Genomic DNA, 22,667 nt, shown 5'->3' with positions numbered 1-22,667 from the left:
CCGCGACGCATGTACGCACGCATGTGCGCCTTCCTCTGTCTAACTTTCGCTATGTACATGTGGACAGAGGTGGCTGTGAGCGTGAGATGGTTTCGCGGGTAACGGCGAGCGCGCCCTCGCCCTCGCAAGCCCTTAACCTTCGACCGTGGCTTTTTGTTTCGAGGCCACGATACCGTTCTGCCTTGGCCCGATACGCTTCTCCATCGGCAACGACCCCGCCCTGCCGCCAGACCTCATCGAGATTACGTACGACGTGACACTATCTTTCGGATGCTGCTTCAGTTCGTTTTTGCATGCGGTTTTGCATGCGATTTTATTTTTGTGTGTCGATTAAAACAGCAGGTGTGCGACGCGCCAGCGTTTTTACGCTTTTGGGTAGAAGGACGGAGTTTTCCGATTTTTCGCTGTTTGAGAGATCGACGTTCAGGCTTGGTGGAAGGAACAATTTGTTACGTTGCGGTTTTACTTAGTGTCGTCGCAGGGATTCGATTTGTTCTTGGACACATCGTTCGGATTTTTCAACGGCACAACGGGCGCATGTTCTACTTTAAATTCGGACAGCGTAACACGATAACAGTTTTTGCCGAATCTAACAGCCAACTGGTATACAATGTTTTGAAGCAAGAGGAATCAAGCCGCGCGTTGTATCCCATTTTGTATTCCTTTGCTACGCCTCTCGTTTTCCTGTCCACCGTGTACGATGGCAAGGGGTTGATTAATCGTTCGCGGTTGTATTTACTGCTTTCGCGTGGGTCCGTCTGCGAGGAAAAATTCACTGTCCCTCGTAATCCACCTTTCACGGTTTTCATATCCCTTTAACGCAAAATCGAATTATTTTTAATTGTAACACTTTTGAAATATACGAGCGAAAATGTTCTTCAACCTTTGTCACTACGCTGCGAATATTTATGCACTTATGGAAAATTTGTAAGCGTAAGAACTTACGCAGAGTAAATAATAACATGCGATTATATAAAATAATATTTCTCCATATAAATTCCATCGTTTCAGCTTTGTCCATAAAACTATGCACGAGGGGGAACCTCAACTCCAATGACCTTGACCTGCAAAATCCCGAGTAACACGCACTCTGTCCGAGGCCTGAGGTGATCGTGGTTGAAAAGTTAGGTTAGGTTAAATCCTTCGAGATGTACGATCATGGAACCTAATCCGATCTAACCATACCTTACCACTGTTATCATCGCAATCTTACGCACGTGCATATGCAATTTCGTTTTCAACTACGTATATTGTGGTACGCGTAATCTGACAAATAACATTTATGACTTTATGACTTATCGTCGTAATTTCTCAATCGCGATCGTCCCACGACTCGGACAAAGTCTACGTTGTTCAAAGACTCTGCCATCTATAAAATATCCGGAATTCGAGAAAATTGCAATGAACGCCTCCTTTTGCGTGCGATCACCAGATATGAAATTGTATGCAAATCCGCGGTGTACGGTGAACCTGGGCAAGAATCGACGTCTGATCACGATCTCGATCGCCAGTATCATCCAATTGAAAGTGACGGCGTTCCTCTGTCATGGCCGCGACTCTCCGGTGTGCCGGGGCTCGCATCGCTAACCATAACGAATACAGAGCGGAGGACGAAGAAGAGGAAGGTATCGCGGAACGCGGTGGAAAGGTCGGGGCACATGGTGGCCAGCGACGCGGGGATCGCGTGGCTCGTCCGCGAGGCGATGGACAGCCGCGGAAGGATCAAGCTTAGGAAGCTGTCACGCAGCCGAATGTCGCGGGCCGCCGTTTCCGCTACCAAGCTGAAGCAGTGCGTCAGAAAGCAGCCGACTAAAATAAGGAAATGCATGTGCCTGCCATCCAATTACGCTCTCGTTGAATTCCCCGTAGTCTGGTCCGAGCTTAGGTTTGTCAACTTCGAGCTTTCCCTCTCTTAGCGTGTGCTCTCCATTCTTTTCGCGTGCTCTGTCATGGGACGTTTCGATTAGACAGATGCAGAGTATAGTTGGACGAGAGTGCGAGCAGAATCGACTCGTAAATCGTGCTCGGTCGAGGATGAGATTTTAGAAGCTGGATCGTTGGGTGTTTTGTTTGATCTTGCCATTTAATGGTGGAATTATCGAGCTTTGTTTCATATTCTACTTTGATGTAATGTTCGTTGATCGTTGTAATTAAGGTGATACGACTTTAGGATATTTACTAACGTGTAGGTTCGATGACATTTATTGGAAATCTATGTTCTACTTCGTTTACGTTATAAAACGTCTATTTTTATCTATACGATGCGAATGAGATAACAGGCAGTAAAATAACTAGAAAACAAAAGCAACGAAAAGTATACACACAGTTCTATCTTAATAAAAGTCAACGTTTGTCACAAGTATTTATATATTTTCGTCAATTTTTAGCAATTACCAAGATATTATTGTTTCGATTGCAATTTCTTTTCATGTTTGATCCATTCATTTTTCCATTAATACGCATCGATATTTCAGAGCAAACCAGCAATTATGCGACGGTGCAATACGATGTGCCACGGGCCACATTTTCCCAGTGCATCGCGCCATTTTATCCGCAGTCAGTCCTTACTTCAAGGCGCTTTTCACCAACAGCCTAAAAGGCGGGAAAACAGAGACGACGGAAGTCGTGATCGATTCGGTTCCTGGAAAAATATTTAGTCTGATCCTTGATTATGCTTACACCGGTACGTGCAACGTAAATGCTGACAATGTCGAGCAGCTTTTGCCACTGGCTGACCAGTTCGAGGTCCTCGGCGTTGTTCAAATCTGCTGTCAGTTTCTTTTACAAGAACTTCGACCGGAAAATTGTCTGGGTTAGTAGGCGAAAATATTTTAATCGAGGAATAATATAGAAAATAAAATCGACGATAAATATAGGAAACGATAAATAAGATACCGATTTCTCTAGAATTTTTTAACGAATTTTTTAATGCGCGGAAGCATACGCAGATATTCTTTGATTAAAGTTTCTTGCTCTTAAGACTTTCTCAAATTTACCAAAATGTTTTTGGTTTTCTATTGGGAAATACTATACAATACTATATAAAAATAGACGACGTATAAATTAAAAAATTACTCATTACGTGTTCCATCTAAACAGTTGAAGTCTAATAAACAATATTCTATAAGCTCCCAAACATTAAATGTTTCTACGTGCCTACGAAGGTTTGTAAATTCACCTTTTTACATATTATATTCGATATAAATTTATGGCTTTAAAATGAATAACTCTTGAAAATATTTCTAGTTATATGTAACAAGAATTTTCTATCTTATTCTATTAACCATCGTACGTGTATTTTCAATTTAATATTTAAATATTTGCTCAAATATTTTTCCTTCTATTTTATTAAATAGATATCGTATGGACGTAAAAAATTTAACGGTTTGCTAGTTAAATCATCGTTAATACCATTTTTCGTGCTTACATCTTCTACCATCGGAAACTGCCGCATTGAATATTTTAATAGGGACGCGTTTCTCTCGTTTCACGGTAATTTACTGAAATTTTCACCGGTAGGCATCTTCAAATTCGCTCGCCACTATTTCTGCCGCGACCTGGAAGAGAAGGGCCGGAAATATATTCGCCATCACTTTAAGCGGATACTGCAGGAGAGCCCGGAATTCAAAGAGCTGACGAGCAAAGAACTCGAGGCGATTCTACGCGACGACGAATTGAACGTTAAAAACGAAGAAATAGTTTTCGAGGCCGTTAAAACCTGGATCGAGCATAACGTCGATGAAAGGAGACCCTATTTGCCTAGGCTCTTGAAATGTATGCGCTACGGTTTGATGAGCTACAACTTCTTTACGAACAATGTTCTCACATGGAAGATCATCGAGGAGGACGAGGTGAGTGTTCTTTGTACGATCGATCGATCGATCGTTCAAACTTCGAAAGAAACAGGAACCTCTCCTTCCTTTTTTACCGAACCAATGAATTTATTATTTTTTCTGCTAGTGATTTCTATAATTATCGTTTCTTACTTTTCGCTCCAATAATCACTTCTCTTCTTTTCTTTCATTTGTTTAACGAATTTCACGCAAATAAATCCATTGAATATAATCTTATACTATACTTAAGTATAATACGTAACACAGATTTATGTTTCTATTCTTTCCAATACCTTCACTGCGAATTGAGTTTTCATTACTTGTATCCCGTGGTAAAAAATAATTTTTATACGAAAAGAATCTATTTCCATGTTGCAAAACTTCACACGTAGAGTTCGAAAATATACGAAACGAACGAAGATAAAGGAAATAAACGATACAAGTGAAGAAGAACCAAATTAATTACGACCATCGAGAACGTGAATTCTAAAATACATTCTCGTCCTTTTAAGTCCTGCCAACAAGTGTTAGCTCCCGCTAATCAGTACCTGAAAGAACAAGAAGCGAAACTAGGTAGTGGCGAAATCGATTTAAAGAATCCCCTGGCCAAGCCCCGTATTCCCTATGAAATCTTGTTCGCGATCGGCGGATGGAGCGCCGGTTCCCCAACAAATTTCGTAGAAACCTACGACACGAGGTGCTTGATACTCTCCTCAGACCATAAAACACGGTTTTTCATTACGGTAGAGCTTCATTTAGTCGAAGGTTTAGTCGAAGAGAATTTTCATTGATTGAAATTTTAGTCGATTCCTGTCGACTGCTTCTATTTATTTGGATATTCGATAAATAAAAAAAAAAAACAACAGACTAATGAGACACAAGTTTTTAAACATACATCTCTGTCGACGAACTATTTGTTTTCCCATGAATTTAGATAAACGGAATTTTCTTGCAATAAAGTAAAATAAAAAGCGGAATATCAATCCTTTCGCCGTATAGGAAAGTGACGAAGGAAATAATTACCTCGAAATATTGCAAATTCAATATTATATGGATTGGTTATTCCAATTACTCTGATATTTATAGATAACTATAACGTTTATAATTAACCGATCCTCGCGTTGTCGATTTCGCGGCACGAAAAATCGTGATCGGTCCGAGACTCACACAGGCTACGTGTAATGTGAACTCCAGAGCTGACAGATGGTTTCTATCAGTGAGCACGGACGCCACACCGAGGTCCTATCACGGCCTGTGTACATTGAACAATTTGATCTACATGATCGGCGGGTTCGACGGTAATCAGCACTTCAACACGGTCAGATGCTTCGATCCAGTAACGAGGGAGTGGCGTGAACGAGCCTGCATGTATCACGCGAGGTGTTATGTCAGCGTTTGCACTCATGGTCGGTATCGTTCCCTTCCGTAACTTTTTCAGGACAATGAACCTTGTACAACGATGTACGATACACGAACATAAAGTTTCTCCTTACGTGTTTCGTTGCGTTTCCACGGAATCTATTTTAATATCAGTTTTCTCACAAAAAAATGTATCTGCATAAAAATCTGTAGTCTAATTACTAATTATATCATATACGCGTACAATAATTTCCAATTAATATTTTTGTAACAGAAATCAAGTCGAATAAAAAGCTTTCGGTCTTCCTTAAGGATCCTTTGGTCAATTGCAAACCATCCTTTTGTAATATCAATTTCGACGATTATATCGTATACGCGTATTCTAATTTCCAATTATTATTTTTGTAATAGAAATCAATTCGAATGAAAAGCTTTCGATCTTCCTTAAGGATCCTTTGGTCAATTGCAAACCACCCTTTTGTAATATCAATTTTGGCGATTATATCGTATACGCGTACTCTAATTTCCAATTATTATTTTTGTAATAGAAATCAATTCGAATGAAAAGCTTTCGGTCTTCCTTAAGGATCCTTTGGTCAATTACAAACCACCCTTTTGTAATATCAATTTTGACGATTATATCGTATACGAGTACTATAATTTCTAATTAATATTTTTGTAACAGAAATCAAGTCGAATGAAAAGCTTTCTTTAACGATCCTTTGGTCAATTGCAAACCGCCCTTTTGTAATATCAATTTTGACGATTATATCGTATACGCGTACTCTAATTTCCAATTATTATTTTTGTAACAGAAATCAATTCGAATGAAAAGCTTTCGATCTTCCTTAAGGATCCTTTGGTCAATTGCAAACCACCTTTTTGTAATATCAATTTTGACGATTATATCGTATACGAGTACTATAATTTCTAATTAATATTTTTGTAACAGAAATCAAATCAAATGAAAAGCTTTCTTTAACGATCGTTCGGTCAATTGCAAACCGCCCTTTTGTAATATCAATTTTGACGATTATATCGTATACGAGTACTCTAATTTCCAATTATTATTTTTGTAATAGAAATCAATTCGAATGAAAAGCTTTCGATCTTCCTTAAGGATCCTTTGATCAATTGCAAACCATCCTTTTGTAATGTCAATTTTGACGATTATATCGTATACGAGTACTATAATTTCTAATTAATATTTTTGTAATAGAAATCAATTCGAATGAAAAGCTTTCGGGTTTCCTTAAGGATCCTTTGGTCAATTGCAAACCGCCCTTTTGTAATATCAATTTTGACGATTATATCGTATACGCGTACTCTAATTTCCAATTATTATTTTTGTAACAGAAATCAAGTCGAATGAAAAGCTTTCTTTAACGATCCTTTGGTCAATTGCAAACCGCCCTTTTGTAATATCAATTTTGACGATTATATCGTATACGCGTACTCTAATTTCCAATTATTATTTTTGTAACAGAAATCAATTCGAATGAAAAGCTTTCGGGTTTCCTTAAGGATCCTTTGGTCAATTACAAACCATCCTTTTGTAATATCGATTTTGACGATCCCCAATATTCACCATAAGATGAATGTTTCAATGTTAAAATCACCCTATACGATATGACTCATTCTCCATTAGGTGGAAAGATATATGCTCTCGGTGGTTACAATGGCCGCACCAGAATGAGCTCAGGGGAAAGATACGAACCGCAAAGGAACCAATGGGAAATGATACCACCGATGCATCGACAGAGATCGGACGCGAGCGCAGCAGCCTTACAGAACAAGATCTACATCGTAGGCGGTTTCAGTGGTCGCGAAGTTCTGAATTCCGCGGAAGTGTTCGACGTCGAGACTAATCAATGGAGTTACATCCATCCGATGATCAATCCGCGATCCGGCGTGTCTTTGGTCGCGTTTCGTGACAGCCTTTATGCCTTGGGTGGCTTCAACGGTTTCATTAGACTTAGCTCTGGTAATCTTATCAATTGTTAATCGATGAAATCTTAAACTTATCTCAAATTCATACGACTCGTTTATCCTTCACTAGTTTATTCACCGACTTCAGTCACTTGATCTTTTTGATTTTATCTGTTTCTTTCAAACGAAAATGATATTTTTACAGGGTTGTTATCGTACAATTTGCAATACTTTTAACAAGATCGTAACAATGTAAAGTATCGAACGCGACATGAAGCATTTTAAACGATTTTGTCCTCCGATGAAAATTCTTTTAAACGCGTAAAAGCTTCAAAGCAAGCATGCGACTCGATGTTACGGAAGATCGTTCAATGAACGAATTCTCCTTAATTGCATTAAATTTTCTGCCACGTAAAGTTCAATGCACGAAATGTTTAAATCTCGTTCGATTCCCTATTACGTAAAGTTGGAATTACGTAGCTTCGTCAGACGAGAAATATTATTCTCGCAACTGTTTGTTCGTTAAAGAATTTCTGTTTATGATAAACTGCTAAATTCTTAGAATAGTCGGTAGAAATTTGCTGTCTAGTGGCAACCCACTGCGCAGAAATCTGACGCCGCATAGGAATTAATGTTCCTGTTACAATATCGACCCTCTCGATCTTGCAGGGGAGCGTTACAATCCGAATCATTCGGAGGATTGGCACGCGGTTCCAGAGATGTTCAGCCCCCGCAGTAATTTCGCCACGGTCATCCTGGACGACATGATATTCGTCGTCGGTGGTTTCAACGGTAATTTATATCAAATACATAATTCTTCGAATTTGTATAATATTATCGTTGTATTATATATAAAAGCGTAGGTTTATGAACACTCAAAAATATATAAAATTGTTAATCTATAAATTATAAAAATCGTATACTGATAATAAAAGTCTTTTATTTATTTACTTCTCTTTCTTGTTAAATCTCGTTAAGGGAACCTGTAACGTTATTATTAGGCAGTCTTAAGCATTCGTGAATTACTTTCGTCAAAATCTAATTCCGACATGATCTACCTATTTTATGCGAATATGTCTTTTGTTTGAAAGGTTCCACGACGATTGCATACGCGGAATGTTACGACGGAGACAGCAACGAATGGTACGACGCGTCGCCGATGAATTTGAATCGAAGTGCCTTGAGTGCGTGCGTTATCGCTGGCCTTGACAATGCGCGCGAATACTCGTATCATGGCAAAGCGCGAGATCTTGGTCAAGGTTATCAATCTTTATCACTAATTGACCTTCGAATAAATCAAACTTTTATCAATTCGTTTTATCTCTTTAACTTCTTACTTCTGTTGGTCGACTTCGTTAGATTAACTTGAAAAATATTTTAAGACAGATACACTTTTTTCGAAGGATGATCGTGAATCTGTCTGTTGTCGTTTTATCATCGATAATATTAATATTATAAAATTATTAAGTTTTGCGTTAAGGTATGAAACGACGAAGATTATCGATATAGGATGACGAAGAAATGAAAAATTGATATACGTTATACATCGCAAGATTAATTAAATTAATAGTAGTATAGGAAGAAATTTACCTTTTCTAGGTCAAGCCTCGTCGGAAAACCAACAAAAAACTATCCAGGGTGGAGAGGGTGCTGTAGAAACGAACGCGGACATCCCCACCGAAGAGGAGGAAACAGCAAACTTCGATGAACACGTTCAAAGGGATGTCAGCCCTATGAACGAGATGGCTGAAAGTGTCGGCAATTATCTAGGATAATTCAAAGAACACTATACACCAAATTAGATTTTCTAAAGTTTAAAAACGTGAAAAAAGAGATACTTGGTTTGGGGAATGTTTGTTACACGAATACGTGAGATTTTTGTCGCACCATCTTGTTGCAAACGATATGGAGAAAATCGTGCAAAAATGACAAATTATGCACGTTATATCACAAAATAGATTAATAAATGACATTTTTTTACATTCTATCAAAATATAAAGAAATAAGAATGTAAATGCATGGTGGTACAAGATTCTCAATTATTTGTGAATGTTTTGCGGAAGATGAATTTAGAGAAGTAAAGTAATTAAAAAGAAAATTAGTAGTCAGAACCAGGCGTTTAGAACAAAGAACATGGTAAGTATTTAGAATGTTTCAAGTTGATCCTCTCTTTTTTTTATACCTCGTTTTACAAAGTAAATTTTCGCGTAAAACGTTTACGCAGGTTTTAATTGCGATTAGGTCTTCCAATTTTTATCGAAAATCGCTATTTTGTAAAGGGTATTATTTTTTCTGCTACGCTCTTTTTTCTTTTTTTTTTTTGTAGAAGATCGCCTCGCGAAATTTTTATCGAGTTTCCAGTCCGCAAGGACCTACGGATTTTATCGATTTGCGTAATAGCGACTAATTTATGTATTTTATTACGGCTTTAAATATCTTTTCTCTCGTTCAGAATACGATTCTCACGAAGATACACCTGCATGGCTGGTTGTTTCACACGTTTACCAGAATCCTTTTCTTTCCTTTTTTCCCTTTCTTTTTTTTTTTTTTTTGAATAATTAGTCAAAATTGTTATTTTTCTATGCGCACGTTTTCCCTGTCCCTGCATGTGTATCTTAACGTAGCACATTCTTTTTGGTCGAGATCCTGATACGCCTTCATCTGTTATTTTAATCGAATAAAAATATACCAATTACGGAACTGTTTTATTTTTCTGTCTTTTATAGATTAACACGAATAATATGAGAATCATCGACATGTTACACGCACGTAACGTAATTCCAAAGCGTTTCAGTTTTATGAAATGTAATTAAAGTTGTAATGTACCGAAATATCCAAGTTGTTGCATTCGCTAGGTCGACCGTAATCTATCAGGGATATGATTCGACATTATTGGACATGGGATGATCACATCGCGACTCAACTAACAACATTGCTAAACGAATTAAAAATTTATAAAATAATATTCAATGTTCGGTCTATAGATCCATAGGATGATTTAAATTCAGGTAATTCTGGTGAGAACGTAAAGACAACATTCATTGTAAAACAACGTGGAACGATATAGAATAAAAGGATCAAACTATAGAATCGGCAAAAATGACAATAAGACACTGAATCTTTTTTTTTTTTTATTAATCTATCTCATTTTTGTATACGTAGATTTATTCACTTTTCATATGCATTCATATATTATGTATAGTGTATACATTGTTGTTACTTGTTCATTGACATTGCGTTACCGCAACTACAAACGTTCTTCATCGATTTAGTTCCCCTCCCTTTATCTCCTTCTACCCTCCTCTCTTTTCTCTATTGTTTTTTATTCACCTCCCCTCCTTCCGCAGTGAACCATTCGATCGACGATCGTTTCGCATTCCAGCGACACTCGAATATATCGTTTCGATTACGACGCTGCTGTTTACGATTGTTCTCGTCCAACGAATACAGCGACGAGATCTATCGAAACGATTCCAACGATCGTGCAATATCCAGAGAAGAAGAATCGCGATCGGTCGCCTGGAAAATACCGTTTTCCATCCAAGTCGCGTACTTCTTTCATTCTCCTTTATTTCTTCTCTCTTTTCTCAATCTGCTCTAACGAACGTTCGCGATTCGTTTTCGCTTCGAAAGAACCCATTCTTCGTTCGCGTTTGGCCGAAATCACGTCGCTAAAAAACGAATACAAAAAGATGAAAAACCGATGACCCGGCGACCACAGCGAAAGGTGAAGGACCAACGCCCCTACAGGGGACAAAGAGAATTTTTTAATCCATTAAGGAGCAAAGTTTCATTAACGCGACATGGCATTTATAATTATTTTTTCATTGATTTACATCATCGAATTCTATCGAATTCACATCGTAACTATGAAAAGGAATTTCAATAATTTGTTTAGCATTACTCTTCCTTTTCTTTTTTCTTCTATCTAATCAAGAAAGATGAATTTTTACTTTGTTCTTCCATTATGCTCATCAATTAACATAGATATGCCTGAATATTCTTTTACGACGTTTACCAAAGTAATTTATTACTTATTTTTAAAACTTAATTATCTTTCTGAGATTTAAATCTTCGAAAGCGTATTGAATCGTAACATAAATTCAATCTGCTTTCACGTTTATCGTATAAAAAGAAAGACTCCGATACTTCCAGTATCAAAATGGCTCGAATATAATGGCAGCTAAAAATCGTATTAGTAACAGGCATATCTGAGTTCCAATGATCTTTGAATATCTTCCCATTTCGTTAATCTTTACGATGGCCGAGCCAAGAAATTGCGTGGTAGAAACGGTAAAATCGGTAAAAACTTAACATTACGGGGGCGTGGGTTAAAAGTACAAAATCGATTGGAGATTAACTAGAACGCGTATTAAACGTACAATTAGACACAACGACGTACAATTGAGCAAACAATAGGACAGCACTGAAAATTCCTTCGACCAGAATCGCATTCGAACTCTTCGCACTATTCAGCTTCGTCGAATCTTTCTATCGCTTTGTGCCGAGTTCGTAACCATTCGCTCTTCCTATCGGTCGACAAACGGAGTAGAACGCGTGTTTCGTCGTTCTTCAGGTGGCACACCTCTTTATTCTCTTCTCGCGTAAACTCGAAGAATTTCTTCGATCGAAGAAGAAATTCGAAGTGGCACGATATATCGAAAACACGACGCCGAAAAGATGCGTTGCAAGGACGCAAGAAACGAGATCGCGTCGAAGAACGATCGTTCGTGCGATGACACGTTCGAGATATTACAAAGAGATTAGAAAAAGGATATACGTGCGAGTGTGCGACGAACAACGGCTGAGAATTCAACGGGGTCGCGCGAGTGGAGAAGAAGCGAAGAGAGAAAAGTTGCCTTGTAACAAATCAATTTGGTTCCTTTCTAAGTTCAACTGTACACTTGTCATTTAGAAAAACCATGTTGGTTAATAATTTAATAACCGCATGAACACCTTACGAAGTATTAAGACAAATACGTATCATCTAGAGTAGTAAAATTGAATCTATATTTTGATATCAAATGGGACATCGATTTGAATTAAAAGAATAGAAAAACAACCATTCTCTGACTTCTCAAATGCAAATGCTTTCTCTTCACTCCTAACGCACGCTCGATAATCCGACGATCGTAAGTAACGACTGAGCGTAATGCGTAAAAAGAAAAATGAAGGAAACCGATGTGACCTTATGGATGGACAGGAAAAATTCTAAAAACTTTTTTGTGCTTCACAGCTGTTACGAGTGTGAGACTCGGACGAACGAAGACGAGTACGAAGATACTGTGGTCCTGAAGAAGCAGTACTCGTTCTAGAATTCCGATGAACCGTATAGCAACACATCGCGCGACGCGGAACGTGTACAACGTTACACGATTTTTCGCGAGTACGCGCAACATTTTTCTTTCTTTTTTTTTTTTTTTTTTATTTTCTTTACGATGTAAACGGCTTACACGACAATCTCATGGGTAAACGTTTATATTGGGCGCAGTGGGTTTACACTTAACGATATTACAAGAAGAATCGCCGTACGACATCGCAATTTTCCTTTACTACATGCATAGAAAATCATGTAAAAATTGTTTACAAATAATGCTCTGTAAATTGTTTTCAACGTGTCCAGATTTTAATTGTACGTTAGAATTTATTTGAATTTTGATTAAAATTATTAACTAAATCAAATACTTGTAAAGTGTGTAATGGATATATATATATAGTATAATCGATGTAAATTATAAACGAATTATTAGATTTATATTTAACAAATACGTCGATAATCGCGTTACTTGGTATAAGTAGAGGCTTAAAATTGAAAAAAATATAATCAATGAAAAACATTACCTTGAACGACAATTCGCAGAAAAAATAAATAAATAAACTCAATTATCGACAAACACGTTAATCAAAGTATTCAACCGTACTTCGTAAAAGAGAGCAACAGATTAAATGCTTCCAATATAATTCACGAAATAACTTTCATCCAGTCGCGTGGAAAAATCAAATTGCCATAATCGTATCGGCGTAGCGCGGCGTATCTCATCGACTCATGACCTCCTCCCTCTTCTTCTATCTTGGAAAACGTCAAAATTGCGCACGTACCATTCTTTCGATCACATTCACGATTAGCAATTAGGAGACGCGACACAGCCGCGCGTCTTCGTTGCTTCGATTTTACGATTAAATGTATAACATCTTTACTTAGATTGTTCTGAGCAATTGAGATCTAGTATTGGAGGGATTTCATATACCTGAAAATGTTTAGTCACTTGTCTCGTTCTCCTCGTGTTTTTATTCCTCTACTATTCCTCTTGCTCGTCTTGCATCTGTCCGTTAATTTTCACTATCGTCGTTTCACTATCATCGTTTCACTATCACCATTCGAACGTAAAAAACAATTGAAATCTTGTATCTGTAAGTCGCTTCGACGTAACGATCATTTCGAGATTCCTCGTCGTACCTTGTATCCCTACATCTTCTTTTCTTGCCTCTTCCCGCAATGTTTGCCATTTTCTTAGTATTTTATTTTCTGTGTTTCGTTTTTGTTTTCTTTTTAAATTAAGATACTCTCACTCTCTCTCTCTCTCTCTCTTTCTCTCTTGCTTTCATACTTTACGCGTCTCATCCATCCTCCGCACATCACACGCACTCACACTTATCTGAGAGTAACAATTGACATGCGTTTCGTAACTTTCCTAGCGTCTAGACAATGTGTCCCTGCATTGTCTTAATTTGTTTTTTCGTTTTCTATAATATACATCGTATATTTTTTTGCGTTTCTTTTAGATTTTTCCATTTTTTTTCTTTTTGTTTTTTCGACACCGAGCTACGTTAAAAGGAGCCACGGTGAAACCCGTCATGCGATGCGTCGCTGTGTTCTCTCGAGTCTTAAAAAGAAGCGGGAAAAAAAAGGCGAGTTCACGATTTTGTCCTTTCTCGTTTAATTATTTTGTTAACGAGAGATTCTTTTCTTGCTTTTTTTTCGCAGTGATGTTAAAACGGATTTTCCGGTTGGAATCGATGACGCGATATCGATGTCGATGACGATGATAGATGTCGATGAGGATCGTTCGAACGATCCTTTATTCGTGTCCCGATTATCTTTTAATGAATTGATTATACGTTTCCCGTTTTTCTATTCCTTTTTTCTACCCTGGGAATTACTCGACAGCATCGGGTTTTGCGATAGGCCGAAAACTCGATATTTAAATTGGTATTTAAATTGGATATTTAAATTGCTTTAGGATGGTTTGCCGTAGTTTCTGTAATCTTACGTAAACGTTCATTATCATTAATCGGTGACTTATAACCAGTGATTTAACTTACCGTAATATACGTTGAATTATTGACATCTGTATAGAGAAATATTGTTGCGCTGTTTTCAAGAAAGATGTTCTGAATAGACAACGTATACATATGCATGTGTATGCGTAGTAGCAAATGAAACTTGAAAAATTATCTTAGCTCTGAATTAAGAAAATGGAATGCTTGTTACAGAAGTGTTAATAAAGAGATTCTATCTCGATGGATAAATTAATGGAATACAGACTAACAACGATATAGATAAGAAGCAGAGCACCGTTATTATAGTAGTATTCATCTATATATCACAATTATCATCATAAAAAGGAAGTTTCAATTCCAGTTTCTATTTAGATAATGTACATCAATTCCCATTTAATTCAAGTTAAATCACTGACCAAATATTTCATTTACTATATCCTGTATAAATCATTTTCCATCAGTATTCCATTTCATTATCAGAAGATTTGATCTTGTCATTATTAATCCTCCGTAGGCAAACACGTTCATCCATAGAACTTACAGACGATATAAGTAAGATTATTTTCAAATCTAATTTCTTTATGATTACAGATCTTCGATAAATCTGAGACAATTCTACGGTTCTTGTCAGATGACAACTAAGTGAGAAGATTATTGGCACATAAATTTATGTTATTATTAATCGAAATTCTTATCGAATCCTTTGTTGAAAATTACTATATTCGCAGTATTCTTTTTAGTAGGCGTCACTAAACGTTTTTGCATCCCTGCACATTGCACTGTACAATCATACGTTAAGTTAAAAGATCTCCCGATAGAAATTAAATAATTCAAGACATTCGGAATCGTTGATAACTCGGTTTGCTTACAGAGGAGTAAAAGTACACGTAACGTAGCACGTCAATAATAAAAACTCCGCCATTTCTACATAATTTTCCATGAAATTCCCACTCTATCATCCTACGTTTCGTCCTCTATTTTTCCTAAATGCTCGCGCGTACTCGTCTCAGATAACAGTGAACACATCCAACACGATTGACCATGAAACCACCCTAAACCAATCTCAAGCTACTCGTTTCGTGATTTTCTTCCATTGAGAGAAGAGCCAGCTGCGGAAACAAGCATTCACGTAGGCCCATTCTTCGCGCAGACATAGGTCCATTCGTTACAATACGTTACAATCGTTCGATGGCTCGATGAATCGTCGAAATGGAGGGCGAGGGACGCGCTTCGAATGGCGCCACGATGGAATGACACTTAGGAACCTAACGAGAGAAACTGATCGACGACGTTCTTATATTAAAACATGTCCGAACGATGTGGCCACTTGTGTGTAAAAACGTTGGAATTGCCCCGCTTCTGATCGATCGAACGACCGATTTTCCATCGTTTGGAAGAAGAGAAACGGAGCAAGCGTTGAAAAAAGAGGCGAAGGTATTTTAGTTTAGAAGCGGGGCAATTATCGAGCAGGACGCGCTAATTATTCCTAATGCGATCGAAGACGACACGGAGAGTTACGAGAATCCGCTCTCGACTTTATTCTTCTGTTTTTTTTTTTTTTTTATGTTCATCTCTCCCTGTTGCTAGTTAATTCGCTAGTATTAGACTAGTTTCTCTTCATTTTTTTTATCTCGTTCCTTTAATGGTTCGTTATTTAAGTCGCTAGGCAGTCCGTTCCTTATCTGAAGTATTTCAGACCAGCCACCAGCAGGAACTTCTCGATGAAAAGCTCGGAATCGAGGACGGCGATGTGAGCGGCTCGGCCAATCAGAGCGTTTGCCGTCGCAGGTAACGCGTGGTGCACGTCGTACCTCACTAAACTTACTCCTGACGAGGACATCACCGGGTACAGGATGTTGTGCACCATCTCACGATATGCTGCACCTGCAAGATCACATTGTTTTAATTTATTTTATTCAATTACGACGCATCTGATATTTCACAATTAGGGTCTTCTACTCAACATAATATTCTGTTATTATTCTATCAAATTATATACACCTAGTATATAAGTATTAGAAACCCAGTTAACATTCAGTATAAATTGTACAAATTGAAATAAGGAGAGGCCAATATTAGTGTACCTTTGAATATAAATTTTGTTTTTGGTTACAAGATCTAGAAACAAAAGAGCTATAAGTAGATTTCTATTGCTGTTTCTTGCAGCCTTCAGCTACAGCTACAAGATCAACTTTTTGGTAATGTCCTTTGTTATAAATATATAAACGTGCTCCCTATCATAGCTTCTTCTGTTGTATTGTAACACTGTAAAAGTGAGGATCTGGATCAACATACACTAATACGTATACTTATTTCAATATATTTTTCTATTACAAATTCATCCACTCGTTCTTCTATCAGTCAACCTCGACAATCGCTATCTTTATTTTCCAAGTATTTTATTATAAAACTGTCGTGAAGTCCTACTCTTACTGTTCTTAAAAGTAACAAATCACGTTCCATTGTAGCGTAGAGGATGCCAAATTTGGAACACTACAATTATAATATACAGCTTCTCGGCATAAAGCCAATAAACTCTTTTCTTTCGTAAGAAAGTGGAACTCTTTGGTAAAAAAAAAAGAAAAAAAAGATAGCCTTTTAGGATCTCCTGATGGAAGTCTCTTATTCCCAAGATTGCTCGTTCGATAAAGTCGTATTACCAGAGATAAATGAAAAAATAAATGGAGTTCGATTACCTTGATCGGTCGAATCCCGTACGGCGGCTTTGCAGAGTTCTATACGAGCGGAATGAAGCGGCACGTATCGATCCTGCGCGCTCCCGCACAGCAGCACGTGTTTGAATTTCTCGAGATTGCTCTTCTGACTGAGGCGGAACATGAACGACCGTCTAACATTCGGCGCATCTTTCATAGCCAGTTGCAGCAACGAGACGGACTTCTTCAGCTTCTGCATGAACCACATACCTGAGGACATAGTTTTATTTTGGAAATAACAGTTTCAAGTCTTAACGTATAGGAATTTACGATTTTAAAATAAACAAGTTCCTTCGTTCTTAGAATCATCTAGTTTAGAATTGTTACAAACTTTTTATGTGTTGGAATTTGTATCTTCAGATTATTAGACATTTTTACAAGATCGCTAAAATTTCGTTTTCAACGACCAGAGAAGACGAATTATTTTCTGACATTACCTGCGTTAACTAATCCACTGGTGTTATATAGTGTACCTAAGTGTGGACCGCTTAGGCTGAGAAACGTGTGTAAACGTGGAAGAAGCGGCCGTAATTGAGGCCGCGTCAGAGCGCTTCTTATGATGATGGTCCCTAAAGAATGTCCAATGAAGCTGACTTTCGTCGGGTTCAGGCCCGACGTCTCGATGTGATGCAGAATCTCGGCTACCAGTCGATCCGTCATTGTATCGAAATCCGAAAATGTGTCACCCTTTTCATGCAACATAGAAATATGCAATTTATTAACACACGTTCGTTACTTCTTTCGAATAGACAATCTTTTTCACTCTCGTTTCTAGTCGTTTTTGGTTCTAATTTAGACTTGCTTTGAGATATCAAATCTATGGCGATTCTACTTCAAACTGAATCTCACACGAATGTGTATGTATCTCAAATATTTTATAATATTTTTCATTCTTAAATTTACAGATAACATCTTCAATCAACATCTATAGAATTTTTCTGTTTTCCTCGATGCCACTTACACCGACCGATTTTATTCGGAAATACAATTTCCAAAGTTACAGTTAAGTTATTTCGACTGTCATCGACGTTATACAAAAATTAGTTGAGCCACGAAAAACAAAATTAATTGATGGTTGTTTGATGAGGAAGAAATACAAAAGGCCGATCTCCTCGTATTCACAAAAAAATAACATGCAAAGCTAATTTCCAATCAGAATCACTAGGAAATATATCTTGCAATCTAATAAATTAAAAAAGAAACATTCATAATAAATAAATACTTCTATTACTTATATAGATCGAACTGAGAAAAATTCTGTCCTCCTAATAAAATATAATGAAACAAATCTCACTTGATTTCTCTCAGACATTAAAAAATCTAGATGCGCTCCGGGAAGACTCAGTTCCAAGTACGTCTTGACCAAGCGAAGATCAGCGGGGTTGCCATCGAGACCGTGCACACAGATAATCAGATGAGCTCCTTCCGGCGAGAACAGCCGATACTCGTTGCTGATGTGGAAGTACGGCATGGTCGAGGCCAGGGTCGGATAATCACTAAGAGGCACATTCGATCTTAGAGGTTTTACCGACGACGGGGTCAGGAAGTCACCGTATCCAAAGGAATGGGCACGTTTATGGAAACGCAACTGCGCTTCCTTGTGTTCTCTAGAGGGGATAAGGTAGACAAAGAGAAACTTAACTACGAAAAAACACAAAGTGACAGAAGAAAGCCATCGCCGAACTCAAAAAGGCAGATAGAAAATGGCACGGATGTTTGCGAACAAAGGCGAGAAAGAAAAATAGGCGAAAATAATTGCACGATATTAAAGTTTGGCTTGGAGTTATTCAGCTGTTTGGAAAGTTCGTAGCGTTTTTAATAGTTAGAAATATTTTCTTGCGAGATTGTTAAGATGAGATTAGGTGGACGCTGTTTGTTATGAGATTGAGAGAAGATGGTTTATTATGAACTTCTGGTAATCGATAAGATATTGAGTTTGATGAAAATTAGATATCAACTGCAACGCGTAAAGAGAAAACACTGGTGAATTGTAAAAAAAAATAATTATTTAATAGGACGTGTTTAAATCAAAACTTGTAATATCTTTCAAACATCTGGTACCAGATATCATCTAAAATTTCTAAATTAAATGGTAAGACGTTTATTGTTTTAGAAAGTTAAAAAACACGTCTTTAAAATCTTGTCTACTGAGTAAAATATCATTTTTCTCAAACGCAAAGCAAAAGTATTGTTTTAACTGACATATTCAATGGTCGCTTATTCTGATCATTCGGAAACTTAAAAGTTAAAGAAAATATTCGTTTTGTAGAAATATATTAGCTTTAAATTTTCCCTAAATATTACGAACTTTTCGAACAACCAAATACAGAAAATCATAATTTTCGCTGTGAAATTATACGTGTTATAACGAAGGGACTATGTGAAGGCCAAAGGGACTTGGTAGCTAAACTATATAACTAATCGGTGTTGAAGTAAAAATATTTAATGTACGCCACTAAATCCTCAGCTAAATGAATTATAATCTGGTAAAGCGTTAGAAGGCTATTCAAACAAACACTTTACTCCAAACTTTCAAAATTAATTAATCACACGCATATTGCCTTTAGTGCCTCGTGTTTCATCTGATCAGTACGATACAGTTAAACAAACCGTCATAAATGACAGGAATAATTAATCATCTTTAGAGCTGTTGTTAATTTAACAACACAATGCATGAATGATATCAAACCATCGTTCATCCATTGTACTTAATCAGCCAACAATCTTATTATCAAACGAAAAGCTTCGACCCCACCAAACCAGCGAAATCAAATCTCACAAGAAACCCTGTATAATCATCAACGCACCTGTAAATCTTCCCTGAGAAGCTCATCTGCCTCTTGAACGCTTCCTTGCATTTTTTAAAATTAATCGACTCATCCTGAATCGACTGTAACAGTTCCTTGCCCTCTTGATAACAATCTAAACAAATATCCCTAGCTCCATATGCAAGATCTCTATCTCTCTCCCTCTCCCTATCTCTATTCTTCTGAGGACTACACGGCGCAGTCTTTGTCTGTTTAGGACTTCTAACCGGTTTCACCGTCTCGTAAACGTGATACAAAGGATTATCGATGATAGCAGGCGGATCACGAAATTCCTCTGGAGGCGGTGGTTCGTCCTGGAACATTTTTGGAGGCGGAAGTCGTACTTCTTCGTACGAATGCTCCTCTACGCTTTCTTTCGTCGGAGCGGGTCTTTCTTTTCTTGGTACGATTTTTGACAATTTTTGACGAAGCTGTTCGCTCGATAGCTTCGCGTTTCGACGCTGCTCGGAGCTAGACGTGTCCCCGCTGCTGACCCATCCGGAACACTCGGACGTAAGGTTACTGGAACTGGAGCTCATCGTTGGGCTACTCGGTCTGCTGGACGGCGGGCTGAGAGGATTCGGAATGACGGGAAGATTGTTGCTAAGGCTGTCCTTGCTGTCGCGTATGGGCATGCAAGGTAACGACACTGCGCTTCGTGGTACCACAACTTTGTTCTGCGCCACTGGCACACTCGCACATCTCAGTCTTTTCACGCTTGGCGCTGGGACCGCGCTGGAGGTGTCGGATGGTGTTGTTCCATTCGTTGCTGGCGCCTCCATGGGAGACTTTATGGGATCTACCTGTAATTATGGAGAAGGAATTTTCACGTATGAAGATTTTATATAGAGAATTATCAAAGAAGAACGTAAGAGATACTACCTTCAGAATAATTTTATTATTATTCTCCACCCCCAGGACGCTCGTCGTGGTTACCGGAGGCGGAGGCCTGTACTTTGGCAGCGGAGCCACCGCAGGATCCTGATAAGCTGGAGGTGGTGGTGCTGGTTTCCTATTCCTATGACTACACTTCCTATTCTCCTCAGCCGGATGATCAATATCCAGAACAGGCGCGGAATGTGGTCTTCTTCCATGCCTGTCCTTCCTCTTCTCCACACGTTGTTCCTTCTTCGGTTCAGACGTCATCACCTTGTAAAACATCTCGTTAGTTAATTCTTGCATCTTATCTTCGCTATGTGGCCTCCTATGTTTCTCTGCTTCTCCGTAACAAGGTGCGACGCCATTACGAGGGCTCTTGACAGCAGACCTCTCCTCTCTTCTTCTTGGTCTTTCTCTTCGAAAATCACAATACTCGTTACGATCAACGTCATCTACTAATCTTTCTGTGCTTTTTGGTCTCCTTGGTCTCTCTGGTTCTCCACGTGTTCTCCCACTGGTGCCATTTGTCCGATAAAAGAAGGAGTCCGTAGTTGTCGACGTGTAATTGGATCTTTTATACAAAGGATCAGCCATCATCGAATGACTGCTGGGCAACCCTCCGCCATTCATTGAATCCTGAACCTCTCGATTTCGCTGATTTAACCCGGACCCAGTTTTACCAATTGTGTGATACCTGCGAGACTCTAGACCATTCGTTTGACTGTACTTGCCACCCGTTTGATGCGTTTGTTTACGGGAATTTCCTCGATAGGTCACTCTGTCCAGTGTGGCTGTGAGAAGCGGCTGTTGTTCTGGGAGAAACGTGTCGCCATTGACGCTCGATTTTGTTGGTAGAAAGTTGTTTTGGTCGTTGGCGGTCGACAGTGGGTGACGCGTTGGTAATCGGTGACTGCGTGGCTCTAGTCGAATCCTTCTTGTATCCAGAGAATGGTAATCTGTAAAGCAATAGTTAACGATTTGATCAATTTAACGCTTAGTAAAATTAAAACGGATAAAAATTCAATAAACAGTTAATAACGTTTTAACCATTACTGAAATAGATAAAGACAAATAAGAACTTATGATTGGATGTGCTAGGATTTGGAGGATTGTTAGAAAGTTTTGTAAGTTAGCTTTATAATAACATAGATAGTGTAAATAAACTAAATGTAATATTTTAATATTTCATATCAATATTTAATATTTCCTGAATACATAATATATTTTCTATAATATAAACGATATAAATACTCTGAAAGAGGAAAACCTTGTTGATTGCAGGTACTAGAGAACGTAGAATATTAACATAGAGGTGTTTTCTAAAGGGTGTCATAAACTTTATTGAGTGAGTAATACAGAGAAGAAAGAGCTGTTAAGCGGAGTATGAGCCGTAAAAAATAAAAATTTCAAAAATGCACGCTACGTAAAAGTTGTGCGATGAGTATGAGTGTACGGTTGTGTACGTGTGCACACGTAGGGGTGAGTTCTCTTAAGGGTGAACCGCGTATAGCGAATGAGAGTTCAGAGCGAGTGTTTTTTCCGCAAGTTCAAAGGGAGTGTTCCAGGGACAATGTGGGGAATATGGAGAGTTGTACAGAATGTACCATACTAGCGAATGAGCGGATTCATTACGAAGTAGCTACTCCGTAATATTATACAGAATTATTCCACTGAATCAAGAATATTTTATCACCAGTTCTGTAAAATAAGTATTCTCCAAAAACATACCAAATCACTCGCATTTCAATATTTTCGATAAAAAGATATGTACTTGTATCGTCTATTGCAAATACAAACACGTGAATGTTAATATTCGAATGTCATTTCAATAATATTTACTTGGATTTTTATGTTGTGAGTAATGA

General features: G+C 38.0%; 2 protein-coding genes and 1 long non-coding RNA gene across 8 annotated transcripts in view; 1 reads left to right on the top strand and 2 right to left on the bottom strand.

Annotated features, from left to right (window-relative positions):
• Positions 1-39: 39 nt before the first annotated feature.
• On the top strand, positions 40-11,050 carry LOC126866777 (kelch-like protein 10). The gene is made up of 9 exons (XM_050620732.1): positions 40-1,885; positions 2,475-2,812; positions 3,520-3,851; positions 4,346-4,530; positions 5,028-5,239; positions 6,841-7,176; positions 7,791-7,913; positions 8,213-8,380; positions 8,721-11,050. The coding sequence occupies exons 1-9, from the start codon at positions 1,659-1,661 to the stop codon at positions 8,894-8,896; spliced, it is 2,097 nt and encodes a 698-aa protein (XP_050476689.1). The 5' UTR covers positions 40-1,658; the 3' UTR covers positions 8,897-11,050.
• Positions 2,350-5,021, bottom strand: LOC126866780 (uncharacterized). The gene is made up of 2 exons (XR_007690039.1): positions 4,857-5,021; positions 2,350-2,641 (listed from the first exon to the last, which is right to left on the bottom strand). It is a non-coding gene; the product is annotated as an uncharacterized LOC126866780 (long non-coding RNA).
• A 1,469-nt stretch (positions 11,051-12,519) lies between the features above and the next one.
• LOC126866766 (uncharacterized) overlaps positions 12,520-22,667 on the bottom strand; it is a 48,003-nt gene continuing 37,855 nt past the window's right edge. For 4 of the 6 annotated variants that reach the window (XM_050620706.1, XM_050620707.1, XM_050620710.1 and 1 more), the window contains 6 exons: positions 20,806-21,758; positions 19,924-20,726; positions 18,411-18,723; positions 17,554-17,803; positions 17,099-17,326; positions 12,520-16,286 (listed from right to left, as the gene is read on the bottom strand). In XM_050620706.1, the coding sequence (XP_050476663.1) occupies positions 16,081-16,286; positions 17,099-17,326; positions 17,554-17,803; positions 18,411-18,723; positions 19,924-20,726; positions 20,806-21,758 (2,753 nt within the window). In that variant the 3' untranslated portion in view covers positions 12,520-16,080. The remainder of the gene's footprint in view (positions 16,287-17,098; positions 17,327-17,553; positions 17,804-18,410; positions 18,724-19,923; positions 20,727-20,805; positions 21,759-22,667) is intronic. The other 2 variants (XM_050620708.1, XM_050620711.1) reach the window with 1 other exon arrangement.

The sequence above is a fragment of the Bombus huntii genome, chromosome 6, assembly GCF_024542735.1.
Source record: "Bombus huntii isolate Logan2020A chromosome 6, iyBomHunt1.1, whole genome shotgun sequence".
Taxonomy (NCBI): domain Eukaryota; kingdom Metazoa; phylum Arthropoda; class Insecta; order Hymenoptera; family Apidae; genus Bombus; species Bombus huntii.
The sequence above is the reverse complement of the archived record's forward strand: the minus strand, read 5'-3'. Positions and strand labels throughout refer to the sequence as shown.

Excerpts from the sequence above, each read along its gene's own strand:
- LOC126866777 (XM_050620732.1), top strand. The coding sequence starts at position 1,659 with ATGGTGGCCAGCGACGCGGGGATCGCGTGGCTCGTCCGCGAGGCGATG. Across the intron at positions 5,240-6,840 it reads TGTCAGCGTTTGCACTCATG|GTGGAAAGATATATGCTCTC; the intron begins GTCGGTATCGTT and ends ATTCTCCATTAG. Across the intron at positions 8,381-8,720 it reads AGCGCGAGATCTTGGTCAAG|GTCAAGCCTCGTCGGAAAAC; the intron begins GTTATCAATCTT and ends TACCTTTTCTAG.